Below are 16,916 nucleotides of genomic sequence, written 5' to 3'. Positions count from 1 at the left end.
TTTTTCATAGTGAAATTATATTTTAACAACTTAAGATTTTTAGCCACCATATAAACATACATACTCTCCACCTCAGTTTCTGTACCAAGCTTAAATTTGTTGGAGGACCACCATCTTGGTTCGGGATACAATGTGCATACCGACAACTTTTTTTAGCTATCCAAATATTTTTATATATTAATAAAAATAAAAATATTTGAATTAATAATTAATGTTAAATAATAAATAAGAGAAAAAAAATGATGGGATCAAATAAAATCATAGCTATTTTTTCTTTTCTTATTGTAATCATGGTCAAATACAATGTGGCTATTTGAGTACACAAAAGTCAACTCAAACTACCAAAATTAGTTCTTCCATCTTCTTCTCCTACTGCGAATAAACATATTGGATGTGTTGAGAGTCTTTCCAAATTGGCAGAGCAGTGTGATTTGGAGGTTTACGTGTTCCCTAATTTTTGGTCAGAAACCACCCTTTGTAGTGTGCTCCTTGGGCCTTAGGCCCTCCTTTGCTTCAATATAAAAGAAAGAAAGAATGGAGTAATCTTGTATAATCTGACTGCATAAAAATTTTCCAGAAAACATAAAGCTAGCAAATAGCAAAGGAAAACTAAAAAGACTAAAAATAAAAAAGGAGAACTCAAGGACCTGAAACAATGCTGAATTGATGAGGTGTGAGTGTGTGACCACAAATACAATGGGTTGCATTGCACTGTACTTCACATGTCACCCAAAAAGAGTTGGGTATTTGAAGGACATGAGACACAATCTAGCAGTTGTCAACTTTTATCAAAAGCAAGAGAATAAAAATTTGGTTTTGTTACATGGGTCCCAGCCTTGTATCTATCTAGGAAAAGAAAGAAAGAACCTTTGTATACACGGTTGACGCATTTTCTCAAACATGTAGAGGGCATGGATGAATATTTATAAAAAATATAAAAAATGGAGATGCGGGGTATCGATCCCCGTACCTCTCGCATGCTAAGCGAGCGCTCTACCATCTGAGCTACATCCCCATCTGATTATTTACTTGCTCAATTATACTTAAATATAAATAATGCAAGCGGGATCACGAAGTTAAAATCGTACTGAATTTGTGAGAGTAGAAATCCAAACCACTGATGTGAACCACTGTTTCTTTATATTAAAATGTAGGCTTAATAGCAGTTTGAGGCCCATCACTTTTTTAAAGTTGCGATTTTGGTCCTTAAGAATCAAAATACTACAAAATCGCCCCCTAAATTTTACATCTATGGCAGTTTTGGCCCCCAAGGCCAATTTTGACTCGGTCTACGCTAACGCGGCACCCTAAGTGAGGTGCTACGTGTTAATTTTTTTATTTCTTTTTACCAAAAATTGGCCTTGGGGTCAAAATTGCCACAGTTGCAAAACTTAGGGGATGATTTTATAGTTTTTTTATGAGGTCAAAATCGCAACTTCGTGAAAATTAAGGGGCAAAAACTATTATTATATGACTATGAAAAGTACTACAGATAAATAAATTCAAGAATAATAATCTTCCACATGCCTAGCTAGGATATCTTTAGTAAATTCCAATTAATTTCTTTATTATTAGTCTCATACCACTTTTGTCAAATAAAATGACCAAACGGTGTGTTTTGCCGACACAAATGCTACCTTTACAGGCAAGAAAGATTTGAACAACATGTGTGAGATTGTGACATGGAATAATTTCTGAACTTTGTACTATAATTTAACATTGAAAAGGAAATGAGAAATGTGGCACTGTCAGTAAGTATAGTAATGCAATGCAACATGCCTAGCTGAGTACCAAGAATTTTTTACAACTTTTTGATGGAGAATATAAGTCAGTTTCATAAACATGGCTAAGGAAGAAGCCTCATAAAGGGGTCAAAGATAAAGGACATAGAATTCAGGTGAGTACCAAGAAGTGAATGGAAACACCAACTACTTATATGGTATCATGTGATGTGCGGTATAATATGGTATGTGATGTGCTTTCACTCTATCCTCCCTTTGTCAGAGAAAGTTGGGTGGTGCTTGTTTTTCTCCCAAAGTGAAAACCAACATTCTTAACTCCCATCTAACGCAACACAAGTACTAGTGCTTGTTTAATTCCTAGGGTAGGAGGTTAGCAAAAGTTTGGATTCGGAAAAAGTTAATTTTGGATCCTAGTCTATGAAGCAATACTCATACATGCACACGGATAAGTCGACATCAATAATAATTTCAAAAAATGACATAATCCAATGTAATCATATGTATCAGTGTCCGACATATCTTATAAATCCTAATCAAGTATAAAGGAAATGAAACACCCCTTCCATCTCTGTGTATAAACACCTATTTAACTAATTTTTTTCTCTAAATATAAACTCCTTTTTAAATTATTGGTTGCATTTATTTTTTTTTTTCTAAACATACCCCTAATTAATACTACTCATTTGTCTTAAAATATGAAAAATCAAATTTATTTTTGGTAGATATAAAAATCAAATTTAATACACATATAAATAAATGACAATTTAGTAATATTAACATAAAAAATAAGAGAGTAATACGAATTGATTGTTTTATTTTTCTTTTATTAGTAAGGAGTATTTGAAAATGACATCTTATTAGCTTCACCAAAGTTTGTTAGGCTGTCCTTCAATATTTGATAATAATAAATAATCTAGAGGGTTCTAACTAGTTTTACTTAACACTTTCTTCTTTAAGAGATGTTCTTCACACCATACCTACTTATGATGATTAACTGATTATCTTACTAAATACTTTATTTAAGGGGGCAAGTTTAAATAAACTCAGCTATGAAAGAGTGACATAGTCGTATACATCAAATACAACAATAATACATTGATACAGCATAACATGTATTAGACACTAGACACATTTTCGACATGACATGTGGGTATTTATGAAAATATTATGTTATTTTCCATCTCATTTGTAAATTATTATTATATCTTCAATTTAATCTCTAAACTATATAAATACAATAGATAATATAAAGTATAGCTAATTAAATGGGCAACAAAGTTTATGGTTATGGATTATATATTGAACGGTAGTCTTTCTTCCTGCTAAAGCAACAGTTTGATAAATTGTTAGCTTACAAAACAATCCATGACCCTACACTATACTATTGAAAGTGTCACACAATCTCTCTCTCTCTCTCTCTCTCTCTCTCTCTCTCTCTCTCTCTCTCTCTCTCTCTCTCTCTCTCTCCAGTTGAGGGATTCTGCTTCAAATGGTTACCAAAATTCAAAACTGGCCTCCATTATCACTCTCACACACATCTCCAACACCTTCAAAGGTACTCTCTTTTCTCATTTCCTAACATTTACTTTCCATCTTCACCTCATTTTAAATTCTGGGATGTTCTTGTTCCTCTGCTTCATTGCACTATCATGCTTAAAAATGTGATCTTAATGTTCTTTTGTTATTCAAGTTTCAGAATTTTGTGGGAGATAACAACTGCTTAGAAACAATGGTGGAGACTCCGATAAATGGAAGAATAAGGCAAGCTTTAACAGTTGTAAATGGCGGACACGATGTTGGCCTAAGTAGTGCTCCTCCAAGCAATGCTGGATCGGATTATGGTGTAATAGAGTTCACAAGAGAAGATGTAGAAGCATTGTTAAATGAAAAAGCCAAAAAGAAAGAAAGGTTTAATTATAAGGTCAGTTCAAGTTTGAAATTTTGTTGTCGTTAAGTTCATATGGTTATAAATATAGGTATATTTGAATTTAAAATTAAGGGATATAATATCAAGTTCAATGTATATGGTTGATAGCTTTGTGGGTTATTTGCTCATAGTTTACTCACAAGTGGACATGTATTATTGTAAACTGGACAGTATTTAAACACAACTTATAACCTTAAATTTGAATAACAGAAAGGTACTGCAATCGGATGTGTATGCAGAATTGACCGAATTCTGTGATCAAATCTCGTGTTCTCTGTCTGCATTTTTCGTATATATTTACTTTTGAACCAGGGTTTCTGTTCTAACAGATTTACATGATGCATAGTATTATTTTACCTACTACTTGATTAGTCATATCATATGAACAATTTAATGTCACCTTTGAATAAGAAAAACGATTTAATGTAACTCTTATGTTTTTTAGGAAAGATGTGAAAATATGGTGGATTATATAAAAAGGCTTAAGGTTTGTATCAGATGGTTCCAAGACCTTGAGATGAGCTACTCAATAGATCAGGAAAAGTTAAAGAATTCACTGGAAATGACCAAGCAAAAAAGTATAGAAATCGGTAAGTTAATTTACCGATTTTCTTCACTTTGGACCGTGATAAATGCTATTGCTTGCTGATTTTTATTACCAATATGCCTAGATTTATTTATTTATTTATTACAGAAATGCTGCTTAAAATCAAGGAAGAGGAGCTGAATTTAATTATTATAGAAATGAGAAAGAATTGCACTTCTTTACAAGAGAAATTGATAAAGGAAGAAGCAGAGAAGTCGGTAAGAAATATTTTGAAGTCTTTTTTGCCTTTTAAATTTTGGAAAAAAAAAAATGAAAGGAAATGTCAATCATAATAAGCTTTGAAAATATCTTTGTAAACACAAGGCTGCAGTGGAATCTCTTTCTAAAGAGAGAGAAGCAAGGCTGGATATTGAGAGGTCACATACTACTCTTTCCGAGGACCTCGGAAAAGCTGAACGAGAGATTCAAAGTGCAAATCAGAAGGTAAAATAACAGTATAATTCTAGTTCAATGAACTCCTTTCCACCTTTTTTTTCTTCTTCCAATCATTGCAGGAATTAAACTAATATTAATTATTGTCTTCATTGATGGATTTCTGCAGATATCCTCGCTCAATGAAATGTATAAGCGGTTACAAGAATACATAACAAGTTTACAACAGTACAATGGAAAACTTCATACTGAGCTTTCATCAGTTGAAGATGAACTCAAACGTGTAGAGAAAGAGAAGGCTACTGCAGAGGAGAACATCGCCATGCTAAAGGGTCAACTTACTTTATCCATTGTAAGTTCTGCTTTCACATGTGATTCTTTTCAACTGGAATTCAAGTTAGAATAGGCTAAGATTTACTCATTCTTTATCTTCTTCTGCGAATGTTTAGACGAAGATAATGTTAACTACGTTGAATATGATATACTTTGAAGATGATTCAAATTGTATATAATATTTTGTTCAATACAATTTCTTGTGACCTAAGTTATTGAACTTGGTTCATTTAATAGTCTTCTCAAGAAGAGGCCACAAAGCAGAAAGATGATCTTGCTAGTGAAGTTTATTCTATGAGAGGAGAGTTGAAACAAGTAAGAGATGATAGAGACCGTCAATTATCTCAAGCGCAAAGTTTAGATGCTGAGTTCATGAAACTAAAAGAATCTAGGGAGAACTCTTGCATTGAATTGGACAGCTTGACATTAAAAGCAAATGAACTGGAGGTTGGTTTCTATACCTGATATCCTTCTATTCAATATTACACTATTTTACTATTAGAGTCATAACAGGACGAGTTTCTTTCGCAGGAAAAAAGTTCATTGAAAGAGAATCAAATAAAGGCATTGCAAGAAAAGTTAGCAGCTGCAGAGAAGAAATTGCAGGTAATGACGACATTCTTTTGACAAAAATGTTGCATGCTATTGGATATAAAAACCACTTGTGTTTTTTGTTGGATATAGAACTGTAACAGCTTAGGATTGTAATTCAACGTATTCATTATTACGATTATCGTGTTGTTAATTGCATATGTTTCTTGTTAGGTGACTGATGTATCTGTATTCGAGACAAGGACAGAATTTGAAGGGCAACAAAAACTTGTCGACGAGTTGCAAAGACGCTTAGAAGATTCAGAATATAAACTTATAGAAGGGGAGAGGCTGCGGAAAAAATTACACAATACCATTTTGGTAATTCATTGAACCAAAAGATTTGTTGATTATAAGAAAATATCAGACACCTTATTAATCAATCTCAGTTTTAACAGGAGTTAAAAGGGAACATCCGTGTATTCTGTCGCGTGAGGCCTTTGTTGCCAGATGAAAATCGTAGCACAGAAGGCAAGATATTCAGTTATCCATCATCAATGGAAACTTCTGGACGAGGAATTGACCTAGCCCAAAATGGTATATCTGTTGTGATGATGTATTTGAAAGTATAATTTTTCTTATTTTTCTATGATTGTTTTAGTTATGATCTTATTAAATTGGCAACTCGTGTGACTCCTATTTTGTTTTTAGGCCAGAAGCATTCTTTTAAATTTGATAAAGTTTTTATACAAGACATATCACAAGAAGAAGTGTTTGTAGAAGTTTCACAGCTTGTGCAAAGTGCTCTTGATGGTTATAAGGTAATTCAAAGCTCTTCTGCTGTAAGCTTTGTATATCATTTTTCACATTTTTCCTTGGATTTCTTTGGTTCTGATCTATCAATGCTACATATAAGGCACGTCTCAGTTATGCTGCTATTCAAATATGCATGTAAATCAATATGGATACATACACATTAACCATTTGGATTTATTCTGAAATATGAAGTTTTTCATTTTAGGTTTGCATCTTTGCCTATGGTCAAACAGGATCAGGGAAAACCTATACAATGATGGGAAGACCTGGACATCCTGACGAAAAAGGGTTGATACCTCGTTCGTTAGAACAAATATTTCAAGCAAAACAGTCTCAACAACCTCAAGGCTGGAAGTACGAAATGCAGGTAACATCGGAGTACTTTCTTCTTACTTTACCTCATATTATTGCATTGTAATGTAAACAATTTTTTGAACATGACCAGAGAAGGTTTTTGTTATAAAATTTTCAGGTGTCAATGTTGGAAATATACAATGAAACTATTCGTGATCTGTTATCTACAAACAGATCATCATCGGATGTAACACGCGTGGAAAATGGTACTCCTGGAAAGCAATACACAATCAAACATGACGTAAATGGAAATACACATGTTTCTGATCTTACAGTAGTGGATGTTCACAGTGCGAAAGAGGTCGCGTTTCTTTTAAATCAAGCTGCAAATAGCAGGTAACTATTGTTAAGACACTGGAAAATGCAAATGATGAACTTGCCATTTTATAACTAGAATTAGATAGCTACATTTTTAGGAGATATATTTTTATTAAATTAAGAGGGACAAACTGGTTTAGTAAAACATAATTTGATATGATTTTGGTGCAACAAAATGTTGGCTTTCTCATAGAAATTACAAAACTTTAACATTTTCATGTAGAATTTAATTGTATTGATTATTCTGGTTATTGCCTCTTAGATCTGTGGGAAAAACTCAGATGAATGAACAATCATCAAGAAGTCATTTCGTGTTCACCCTTCGAATATATGGTGTAAATGAGGTATTCATGTTTCTCTTAAGATAATAGTCAAAACTGCATTTTATATCTATTCTACATTCCCTCAATCTTCCATAATCACAACAATGACATGCATCATAATTCAACCTAAATTATTTCTCTGCCAGAGTACTGACCAACAAGTACAAGGTGTTCTGAATCTAATTGACCTTGCTGGTAGCGAGCGTCTTTCAAAGAGTGGTTCAACCGGTGACCGGTTGAGAGAAACTCAGGTATGTAAAGCCATGGTATTTTCTATTCCATCTATGCTTATTTTATTTCAAAATAGTTTTAACTTCAGTTTTCATTTGTAATCAGGCAATTAACAAAAGCTTGTCATCATTGAGTGATGTCATATTTGCCTTGGCCAAGAAGGAAGATCATGTGCCATTCAGGAACTCAAAGCTTACATATCTTCTTCAAGTAATCATCATTCTCTCACATGGCATTTCTTAAACTTTACACTACATTGATGATTTCTTTGTTATTGGCTTTGAATCATTGAACGTGATCTAACGTCGCAAATATAATGATGATTAAACAGCCTTGTCTTGGCGGAGACTCAAAGACGTTAATGTTTGTAAACATCTCACCTGATCCTTCTTCAGTTGGCGAGTCACTATGCTCACTCCGGTTTGCTTCGAGAGTAAATGCTTGTGAGATTGGAACACCTCGTCGTCAGACCAATGGCCGTGCTACTGACTCTCGTTTGAGCTATTTCTGATCTTCAGAAACAAAGATGTATATTTTTTTAACCATTTGTGGCAGTCAAGTGCATGAGTGAGTACCACAATAAAAATGAAAATGAGTTTGATTAATTCTAACAACGGCTTGTAGCTTGTATATGAAGTTATTGAGTATATTATTTAGTTGAAAAGCCATTCTAATAGTTCAATTTGTTATTCTGCTCAATGCTATGTATTTATTTTACAACATTTCTCTTATATAAATTGAAAAGGAATTTGTGTATGATCTTGAAAAAATCAATTCATTCTCAAAATATCAAAATCCAATGATCTTGAAAAATGTTTGACCTCAAATAAATAAACCAAGGATTCAAAAACTGGAAAAAGAAAGACTAATCCTAGGAATATTTTGTCACTTCCAATGATTGATTGGATAAGGTCACAGTTTTTATTGACAAAAAGGATAAGATCACAGTTAAGCAGCAAATTGAAACAACTCAAGTTGTATTAGAAAATATGCATCAGATGTTTCTTTAATATTAAAATTAAAAAAAAAAGAAAAAAGCATCATACATATACACTTATTCTTTGACTGCCAATTCCGTAGTTATCTTTTCTTTTTTATTATGATTCGACTTCATGCTTATCTAATCTCTTATAAGCTATAGCTGTTTGGATGAGATAGTTCAGACTTCAGATCTTAGAAAACAATTTTATTAGCAATGATGTTATTAATTAATATATGAATGTTGCTCACTGATTTTAAATTGTGGTTTCCACAACCTTGAGTATGGTTGGTTCATAACGGCAAATTGAGTTACTAATATAAAAATTTCTCAATATCCCCAGTCACATCACGGTAGCAATTGAGTGTACATCAAGTTATATTTATTTCAATTTTTCTTTAATATCAAGAGTAACGTGAGTTCATGCAATTGGAACTGCAATTTAAAACTTTGACTTTGGATTGGACACCAAACAAATACTGCTAGAGGCCTAGAGCAAGACATAGGAATATCATGTTACCCTAAAATTTAAAATGACGTGCAAATTACTCGATTTCACTTTTAGATTCATTGAATAATTAGATGGAGCAAATACACCCATTTCAACTTTCAAAGGGCGGGGATAAGATTGATTAATGGTATGTATAATGATATGATATGCAGACCCAAAACACAACACAAGGATGGCCTACACAGTGCAAAATGTGCTACTTGGCAGTCAATGTGATGATGATATTATAAGAAATCAAGAGATTTTGAATATGAAAATGACATTATATGATATGATCTTTATCCAAAACTGTTAGTTCCTCATAGGAATAAGAAACCTTATGGTTCAAGATTTTGTAGGCAGTTTTTAGCGTATAAAAAGTAAAATACTAGAATAGATTCTTTGCTTATCACTTGTTCCTATCATATCATATGTTAAACAAAAGGAAAAAGAAATCCTCAAAATTGTAAACTAGATGAAAATGTTTATATGGTCCATTCTCCACAACACACAAAATAACAAAACTGACATGAAACTAGAAGTTGCCAATTTTTTGTGTTTTTGCATGTCGACATAACATAACATGAGTCATATTGAACAAATCTGACAACTAGCAAGAAGAGTTCTTTAATTTGAACATTCTTTGTTTCTTTTTCAAATTATTATTATGAATATATGACAAATGCGTCTGTCTAATTGTAACTTAATTTGGTGCACGAACCACATGAGCATAGCTGAAGAATTGGTAACATAATGGCCCCAGCTAGATAAGATTGGTTATATCGTAGTCAATTCAATTCTTGTCTTATTTCTACAGTATATATAGTCTGTGTGTGTAGGACTCATATATATCTATCTAGATTGTGTGTATATATACACACACACACATAACACCCTTTTGAAGAAGTAGAAAATAATGGGTGGTCAACAACAGCACAAAAAGTCTAAAGTTGTGAAAATTGACTCAAGGAAATCATGGGAACACCACATCTTTGAAGCTACCAATAAAGGTTACCCTGTAAGTCTCATCAATTTTATGGTGATTTATTTAATTATTAATCAGTTTGTTTGCATGTAAAATTATAACAATTGGTTGTTTATGGCTTCAGCTTCATATAGCATTAATCTATATAGTTATATTAATAATAGCTCTTTTATTTTGTTCATAAAATATTTGCAGGTTATGGTTCATTTTTCTGCTTATTGGTGCGTGCCTTCTATAGCTATGGACCCTTTCTTTGAAGAATTGGCATCGACCTATCAAGATGTCCTCTTTCTGAAGGTGGATGTGGACGAAGTTAAGGTATTTTTTATAGTCTATGGAGGGGAAGGTCTTCCTTTTTCCTCTGTGTTTTTTAAAAATTATTTATTCCATATACCATTATCTATGCAACACCGACATTTGAAATTGAAAGCGTGTCTAGTGTCTGACATGTTTTAGTAGGACTGTTAAAAACAACGCAAAACCAACGAACTAAAATTTCAGTTTGTGGACTAATTGTCACAGTTCGGTTTTCTGTGAAGGTAATTCTGATTTGGTTCATGACCAAAGAAATGGTGCACTGAACATATATACCAGTCCGGTTTGCGACAAACATTTGAATTTCAGTTTTACCAAATTTTTGTAACAGTTTAATTTCCTTCCTGATCCGAACCATAAATGGTCTAACATGTTAGTTTCAGACATCTATTTCTATATTGGAGATGGAGCCTCTAGTTTGCAGCACATGCAATGTTCTCCAACAATATTCACAAATTGTTTATTTTCTGATTCCAAACCCCACTTTGAGGTCACATGAACTGTGTTTTTATCAGCAAGCAAAAGCATGGTATTACTAAGACTAGTTTGGAGCCTTAAACTATATAATAATGGCATTATTAACTTTGTAGATCATATCAATATGTGGCCTAAAATAATATCTTTTATCATCCTTTTTGAGTGGTTTCAAGGGACAAATTCTATGTATAAGTGCTAACTAAGTAACCACCTTTTGTTTCAATAATTTGTGAATTTTCTGGTTCAATTGCCTCCAAGTTGGAAATCAAAGCCAATATTCCAATTTTTTTGATGGGTGGAGAGGCTCTTATGGAAGAAACTGTTTATTTTGGATTTCAAACCCCACTTTGTGGGCTGTGTTTATACACATCACCATGCTTATTATCTAAACTAATCTAAATAAAAAAATTCATGTAGGGTTTCAAGCAAACTTAAAATAATAACATTATTGATCATAAATATAAACAAGTGACATTAATATGTGACCAATAATAATATGTTATGTAATCCTCATTGATGCATGATTGTTGTTTATCACTTGCATTCATAATTCTTTTATTCAAAAAAGAAAAATTGCACTCATAATTCTCTTAACTACCTTTTGTTTGGACTGTTCTATGCTTTTTGTGACTCTATCTAGGAAGTAGCCTCCAAGTTGGAAATCAATGCCATGCCTACCTTTTTATTGATGAGTGGAGGAACTCCAGTGGAGAAAGCTGTTGGTGCAAATCCTGATGAAATTAGGAAAAGGATGGACCATTTTATTAACCAAACTCATTCCTCCAAATCACTCTGATGCATGATGAGCACATTGAACAGAGTTTGACTAAGATGTAAATAAGATCTACGTGTTTTTTTTTTTGTCCATTTAAATTTTAAAGTATGATTCATTTCTATGTAATAATATATATTCTAATGGTACTGGTCTTGATTTTTTTATTAATTTGTAAAATTATGTTTGGTGTGGATGTGAAGTGACAAACAAATTGTGAAGCTGATGTATTGTAAAAGGGTATTGTAGTACTTCAAAATGCTATTTGTAAATTGTATATTTAAATATTCTTTCTGGTTGTATCAACATAACTTGCCTTATACATAACAAGACAACCTTTTTATTAGTAAACAAAAAAAAAGAACAAGACAGCCTTTTAAATAGCTTTCTTTTGATCTCTCTTATCAACTTTTTTTTTTCTCTCCCAATAAGGCCATAGGACTGCTATTACCAAATTCAACATCATTTCAGTCTTTTTTTTTGTCGGGGATTGAACCCCGGACCTTACATATATTATGTATTGTCTTTATTAATTAAGCTAAGCTCATGAGGACTCATTTCAGTCTATTTGTCAACATGTGATTGGAGTGCTAATGTTAGGGACCATATATAATTGATATGAGCGAACATATGCTACTATCACCATGTGATTTGACAACATGTGATTGGATTAGTCATGTTTGAGACCATATATACTTGATATGAGCAAACATCAATAAACATTTTTTTTTTATAGACGGATGAGATTAAAGACCGTGGATTTTTTTTTCTTTTTTTACCATTAGTCATAAGTAGAAGAAATTTGTTTGTCTTTTAAAATTAATGATTTGGTTTATTGATTTTCCTTTGGCATTTGAAATGTTTGTGTATCCTTAAGTGTTTGTGACTTTCTCAATCACTAGTATTGTTCTCAATGAAAAATGTTGGTCTTTTTGATGTACTATATTTATTCTACCATTTGAATGAACTTTTTTTTTTTTCAAAAAAAAGATATACTTTTTTTTTTAAATTGCGGACCACATAGAAACTTTTGATAACTTAAAAAACTTGTTCAATTTTTTCCCGCACAAGTTTCCTCTATTCGAGAAAATCCTATTCGAAGCATGTTGACGAGTAAATGTAAATATAAATATTTCTTTTGATCGACATTTGACTTTTGATTTGACATGTTCTAGGAGTTCAAACCAACAAAAAATTATAAAACATGTACAATTCTACTAAGCCTAACATATGAATAAGACTATTGCGCTATTATAAATTATAAACACTAAAGAATAAAAATAGATCAAATTTTTATATGAAATAAAGTCGAAATTATGTAAGAATAATGTTAGCAATACATTTTTCAACAACTTTTTTATTAGTCAAAATTCGTATAGATTTCATCAAATTTAAATGAAATCCACGTGATTTGATGAGATTCATATAAATTTTAGCCAATAAAAGATAGTGCATTTAAAAACATATGTTAGAGATTATAATGCTAACACTTGTCAAGTTTGTAATTATATATACTTTGTAATCAATCTACACTTAGTCTATACCTTGTAAAGACGTAAACTCCGTCCTTGAACTCAATTTACTTAATTTATTTTAAATTTATTAAATAAAAGATGTATTAGCAAAATTTGTTTATAAATGTGAATGATGGAAATAGATATTAAAATTTTTGTCTGGACTAAAATAGAACAAGTGTTCATAAAAAAAAAAAAAAAAAAAAAAAGCAAAGTAAAGGCACTATAGAGAGTGTCTTGAAGGAAAGTTGGGGTTGGTAAGTTTATAAAAAGGGTAAGTAAGGGCGAAACAGTTGATTTGTGGTAGAAGTTGACGACGGATTGCATCATCATCATTATTCATCCAATGCTATCCATCCCATTCTCTTCTTCTATTCTCTCTCCCACACAAACACATATTCTCACCCTTTTCTTTTCCCAGAAACCAAAATTAATATTAACATTAAATCAAATCAAAAATCCCTCCTTTTCACCTTCTTCGTTCCCACCGAAGCAGCTCATTCTCTAAATCTAAATCAAAGCGATTCACCCACACGCGCCGGGAAGGTAGGTAGAGCACGAAATGGTTTCCCGAGAAAACACGAATTGGATTAACGATTACGGTTTTTATGATGATATTCCCGTTCCCGATTCAACCTTCGCTCTTCCCTCTTCCGCCTTCACCTGGCCCACTCAGCCCCCCTTCAACCTTTCTTCCAATGTCAGGTCTGTACTCATAATTAGGGTTCTACTCCTTGTTTCTCATTGCTTTTATAGAATTGTCTAAATTGTAGAGAGATAAGCGATATTTTTAATGCTGAATTGATAGAATATTGGTTACACAATTTAGTTACTAGTGTACAATAATCTCAGCTTAACCCTAAGTGCTGCTAGTTTTAGATCCAATAATAGCCATAGTTCTATTCTAATTCTACTAAACAGAAACATATGAGTATAATCAGAAAGATGAAAATAAACTCACTTGTAAAGTGATTTAGTTATTTTTGAGAAACTGAATAGAGGATATTCTAATTGAAGGTAGACGAGGAAGACCTAAGAGAGCTTTTGGAGAAACCGTTAAGAAAAACCTTTTTCAAATGGTTTTACCTAAAACTTGGTTTCTGCTAGGGCTCAATGGATCTGATGATCTGTGTAGCCAATTCCATTTAGTGAGATAGGGGGTACGCTGTTCTAACTTCAAACAGTGCAACTTTCCATGGACTGATGCTGTTGACATGAGAATGGGGTGAAAAACTATACCTTTATTACCATTTTTAATAATGCATTCTTTATTATTGTGAAACATGTATTTCAACTACTTTTCACTGTTAGGAAATTACTTTTACCTTTCCAAAACTTGTATATTTGTGATGAGGCCTTGCTCGTTTTGTTTGTGCAATGGAGTAGAAAATGAATTGCTCGTTACAGCAACACACCCTAGAAGTTTTAGTTGTGTAGTAGTTTGAATGAAGTCAGTGTCATCTAAATGACTTGATAAACATTGAGTGGATGTAAATCCTAGATCATTTATTAGAAAAATTAGTCAACTAGCAGTATAGTAAAAGAAAAAACACACAAGCCAGTTGGAGCACAATCCCCAATTCCTCATAACATTGATGCAGTCATGGTCAGTACTATTTCCACCATGTTTTGTATCAAGAGGATAGGGGTAAAAACAATTTGCATGATGCTATTTATAGATTTATTCCTCGTTATGAATTTATCTGCCCCACCCCTAATTATTCTCACTTTTTTTCTTTTCTTTTTTGAATACGATGCTGCTAGTGCTGAAGTTGATGGCTCATTAGGGGATTCTGACGGTCTCAAAGAGTCTGGTTCAAAGAAGAGGTACACAATTTTCTATTCCTTTTCCCTTTCATTGTACTAAACAGTTTCTTATTAATTTTTTAGATTTTGCTCTACCTAAAAGAATGAACCAATGTGCGTAAAAGAATAAAGATAACATGTATAGGCTCTTAGAAATCTTATTTTGTAACTGAAGCTTTTCATTCACTTTATTTTCCAATATGTTTTGTTTTACTTGTATGGCTAGCTAATCGCTATTTAAATCTTGAGATGATTTGCTGATCTATTCCATTTCTTTGTATATATGTATGTATGTATACTACAATAATGATTGGAGACTGAAATTGAAAGGCAGTGTTAGTTGTTTCAGTAAATTTAAATAGACTTGCTAGCGATAAAAATAGGAGAGCTTCAAGCCTTCAACTACAGGCAGGGCCAATTATTAAGGGGTGCAAGGAGACCAAATAGCACAGGAACTCAATTTTGTGGGGGCAAATTTTGAGTTTTTGGTGCCTTATTTGGTGAAAATATAATATTTTGAAATAATTTTTAGGGCCCAATAACACTTTATTTTGGCCCAATTTTAGAATAGAGTCTCTAAAATGTTTAAGACGGCCCTGCTAAAAGATGTCTACTCATGATGTTGCGCCAAATGGCAATGCAACTTGCAGTTGTATGTGTTAAAAGAATCAAATCAAGATGACAAGTCCTATGGCGTTGCATATGTAATCTTGCTCAAGTATACCATTAATTTTTCCTTGTAGTTTTTTTAGGCCAACTTTACAACATAATCTTTCCCCGTCTTGTAGCTTTGACTACTGACTGCTCTTTTGCATTTAAACTCAAAAATGACTGGATTCAGTCCAGAAATCTTACATAGGTGAATATCTCCTCATTATCTTGTTCATTTCTTGTTGCAGGGTTAGATCTGAGTCATGTGCTGCTACTAGCTCCAAAGCATGTCGGGAGAAGTTGCGTAGAGATAGGCTTAACGACAAGTAAATATTTTATGCCTGTCTACCTTCCCCTGTCTTTCTATTTCTTTGTCGGTTTTGTGTAAATATATAGCTCTGGTGTGTACTTAATATAATGGACATGGTTAGGTTTATTGAATTGGGCTCCATTTTGGAGCCTGGAAGGCCTGCCAAAACAGACAAGGCTGCCATCCTGATTGATGCTGTCCGAATGGTGACACAGTTAAGGGGTGAAGCCCAAAAGTTGAAAGATGCCAACTCGGGTCTTCAAGAAAAGATTAAAGAGTTAAAGGTAAAGTCTCAATTCATATTTGGGTTATTTTTTTCTTTGTAAGTTTGCACATGGATGACCTGCAAGCAGATCTGTGTTCTAGATCCCTTGAGTTTTTATGCCTTAAAAGTCTTACATTTTCCTATTCGTGAATGAAAAACTCAATATAAACTGTGTTAAAAAATAAATTTCTAGGTTGAGAAGAACGAACTCCGTGACGAGAAACAGAGGCTCAAGGCAGAGAAAGAGAAGTTGGAGCAGCAGCTGAAATCTATGAATGCACCTCCTAGTTTCTTGCCTACCCCCACTGCACTCCCTGCGGCATTTGCTGCACAAGGCCAAGCCCATGGCAACAAATTGGTACCCTTTATTAGTTATCCTGGAGTTGCAATGTGGCAATTTATGCCACCTGCTGCAGTGGATACCTCACAGGATCATGTACTTCGTCCTCCAGTTGCCTAAGCTGGCTCTGTGCAATTCTCCGGGCTTCCATTTTAGCTCAAGATTGTATCCTATCACCAATACCTTCTTGCTTTGTTAGTTTTCTATCTATTCTAACTGGACCCAGTGGCTTCCGTTTGTATTTGGCTTATGAATACTTATGAATTAATTCTGGTATTTTTGTGTAAATGTTAATAAGTTTCATATCAGTTTTAGTGGTTGCTGCTGTGTTCTGAGATAATCTAGTGAGGCAAACAATACTTTTATCTTGTTTTTGGCTTGCAAAACGGGGAAGTACAAATGTTTAAACAATCAAGGAATGAAAAGTGGAAGGGTGATTTTGTTTTAAACTTGGTGCA

The 16,916-nt window shown here is 33.1% G+C and overlaps 3 protein-coding genes and 1 non-coding gene across 5 annotated transcripts; 3 read left to right on the top strand and 1 right to left on the bottom strand.

The window, feature by feature from the left end:
* Positions 1-942: 942 nt before the first annotated feature.
* Positions 943-1,015, bottom strand: TRNAA-AGC (transfer RNA alanine (anticodon AGC)). The gene has a single exon. It is a non-coding gene; the product is annotated as a tRNA-Ala (tRNA).
* Positions 1,016-3,060: 2,045 nt separating this feature from the next.
* Positions 3,061-8,236, top strand: LOC11439377 (kinesin-like protein KIN-14N). 2 transcript variants are annotated; one of them, XM_003607657.4, is made up of 17 exons: positions 3,061-3,297; positions 3,439-3,663; positions 4,115-4,259; positions 4,364-4,473; positions 4,580-4,699; positions 4,818-5,000; positions 5,219-5,428; positions 5,513-5,587; positions 5,747-5,893; positions 5,971-6,109; positions 6,224-6,333; positions 6,534-6,695; positions 6,801-7,018; positions 7,263-7,344; positions 7,470-7,574; positions 7,660-7,764; positions 7,886-8,236. In XM_003607657.4, exons 1-17 carry the CDS (start codon positions 3,232-3,234, stop codon positions 8,063-8,065), a joined length of 2,382 nt encoding a protein of 793 aa, XP_003607705.2. In that variant the 5' UTR covers positions 3,061-3,231; the 3' UTR covers positions 8,066-8,236. The 2 variants fall into 2 exon arrangements, with proteins under 2 accessions (XP_003607705.2, XP_024636838.1); XM_024781070.2 differs by having other exon boundaries at positions 3,433-3,663.
* Positions 8,237-9,515: 1,279 nt separating this feature from the next.
* Positions 9,516-11,897, top strand: LOC11445919 (thioredoxin-like protein CXXS1). The gene is made up of 3 exons (NM_001422398.1): positions 9,516-10,041; positions 10,204-10,326; positions 11,441-11,897. The coding sequence occupies exons 1-3, from the start codon at positions 9,940-9,942 to the stop codon at positions 11,594-11,596; spliced, it is 381 nt and encodes a 126-aa protein (NP_001409327.1). The 5' UTR covers positions 9,516-9,939; the 3' UTR covers positions 11,597-11,897.
* A 1,489-nt stretch (positions 11,898-13,386) lies between these two features.
* On the top strand, positions 13,387-16,766 carry LOC11445675 (transcription factor ILR3). Its single transcript, NM_001422399.1, has 5 exons — positions 13,387-13,791; positions 14,851-14,913; positions 15,792-15,869; positions 15,975-16,137; positions 16,312-16,766. The coding sequence occupies exons 1-5, from the start codon at positions 13,649-13,651 to the stop codon at positions 16,576-16,578; spliced, it is 714 nt and encodes a 237-aa protein (NP_001409328.1). The 5' UTR covers positions 13,387-13,648; the 3' UTR covers positions 16,579-16,766.
* Positions 16,767-16,916: the final 150 nt, after the last annotated feature.

This window comes from Medicago truncatula, chromosome 4, assembly GCF_003473485.1.
Source record: "Medicago truncatula cultivar Jemalong A17 chromosome 4, MtrunA17r5.0-ANR, whole genome shotgun sequence".
Taxonomy (NCBI): domain Eukaryota; kingdom Viridiplantae; phylum Streptophyta; class Magnoliopsida; order Fabales; family Fabaceae; genus Medicago; species Medicago truncatula.
The sequence above is the reverse complement of the archived record's forward strand: the minus strand, read 5'-3'. Positions and strand labels throughout refer to the sequence as shown.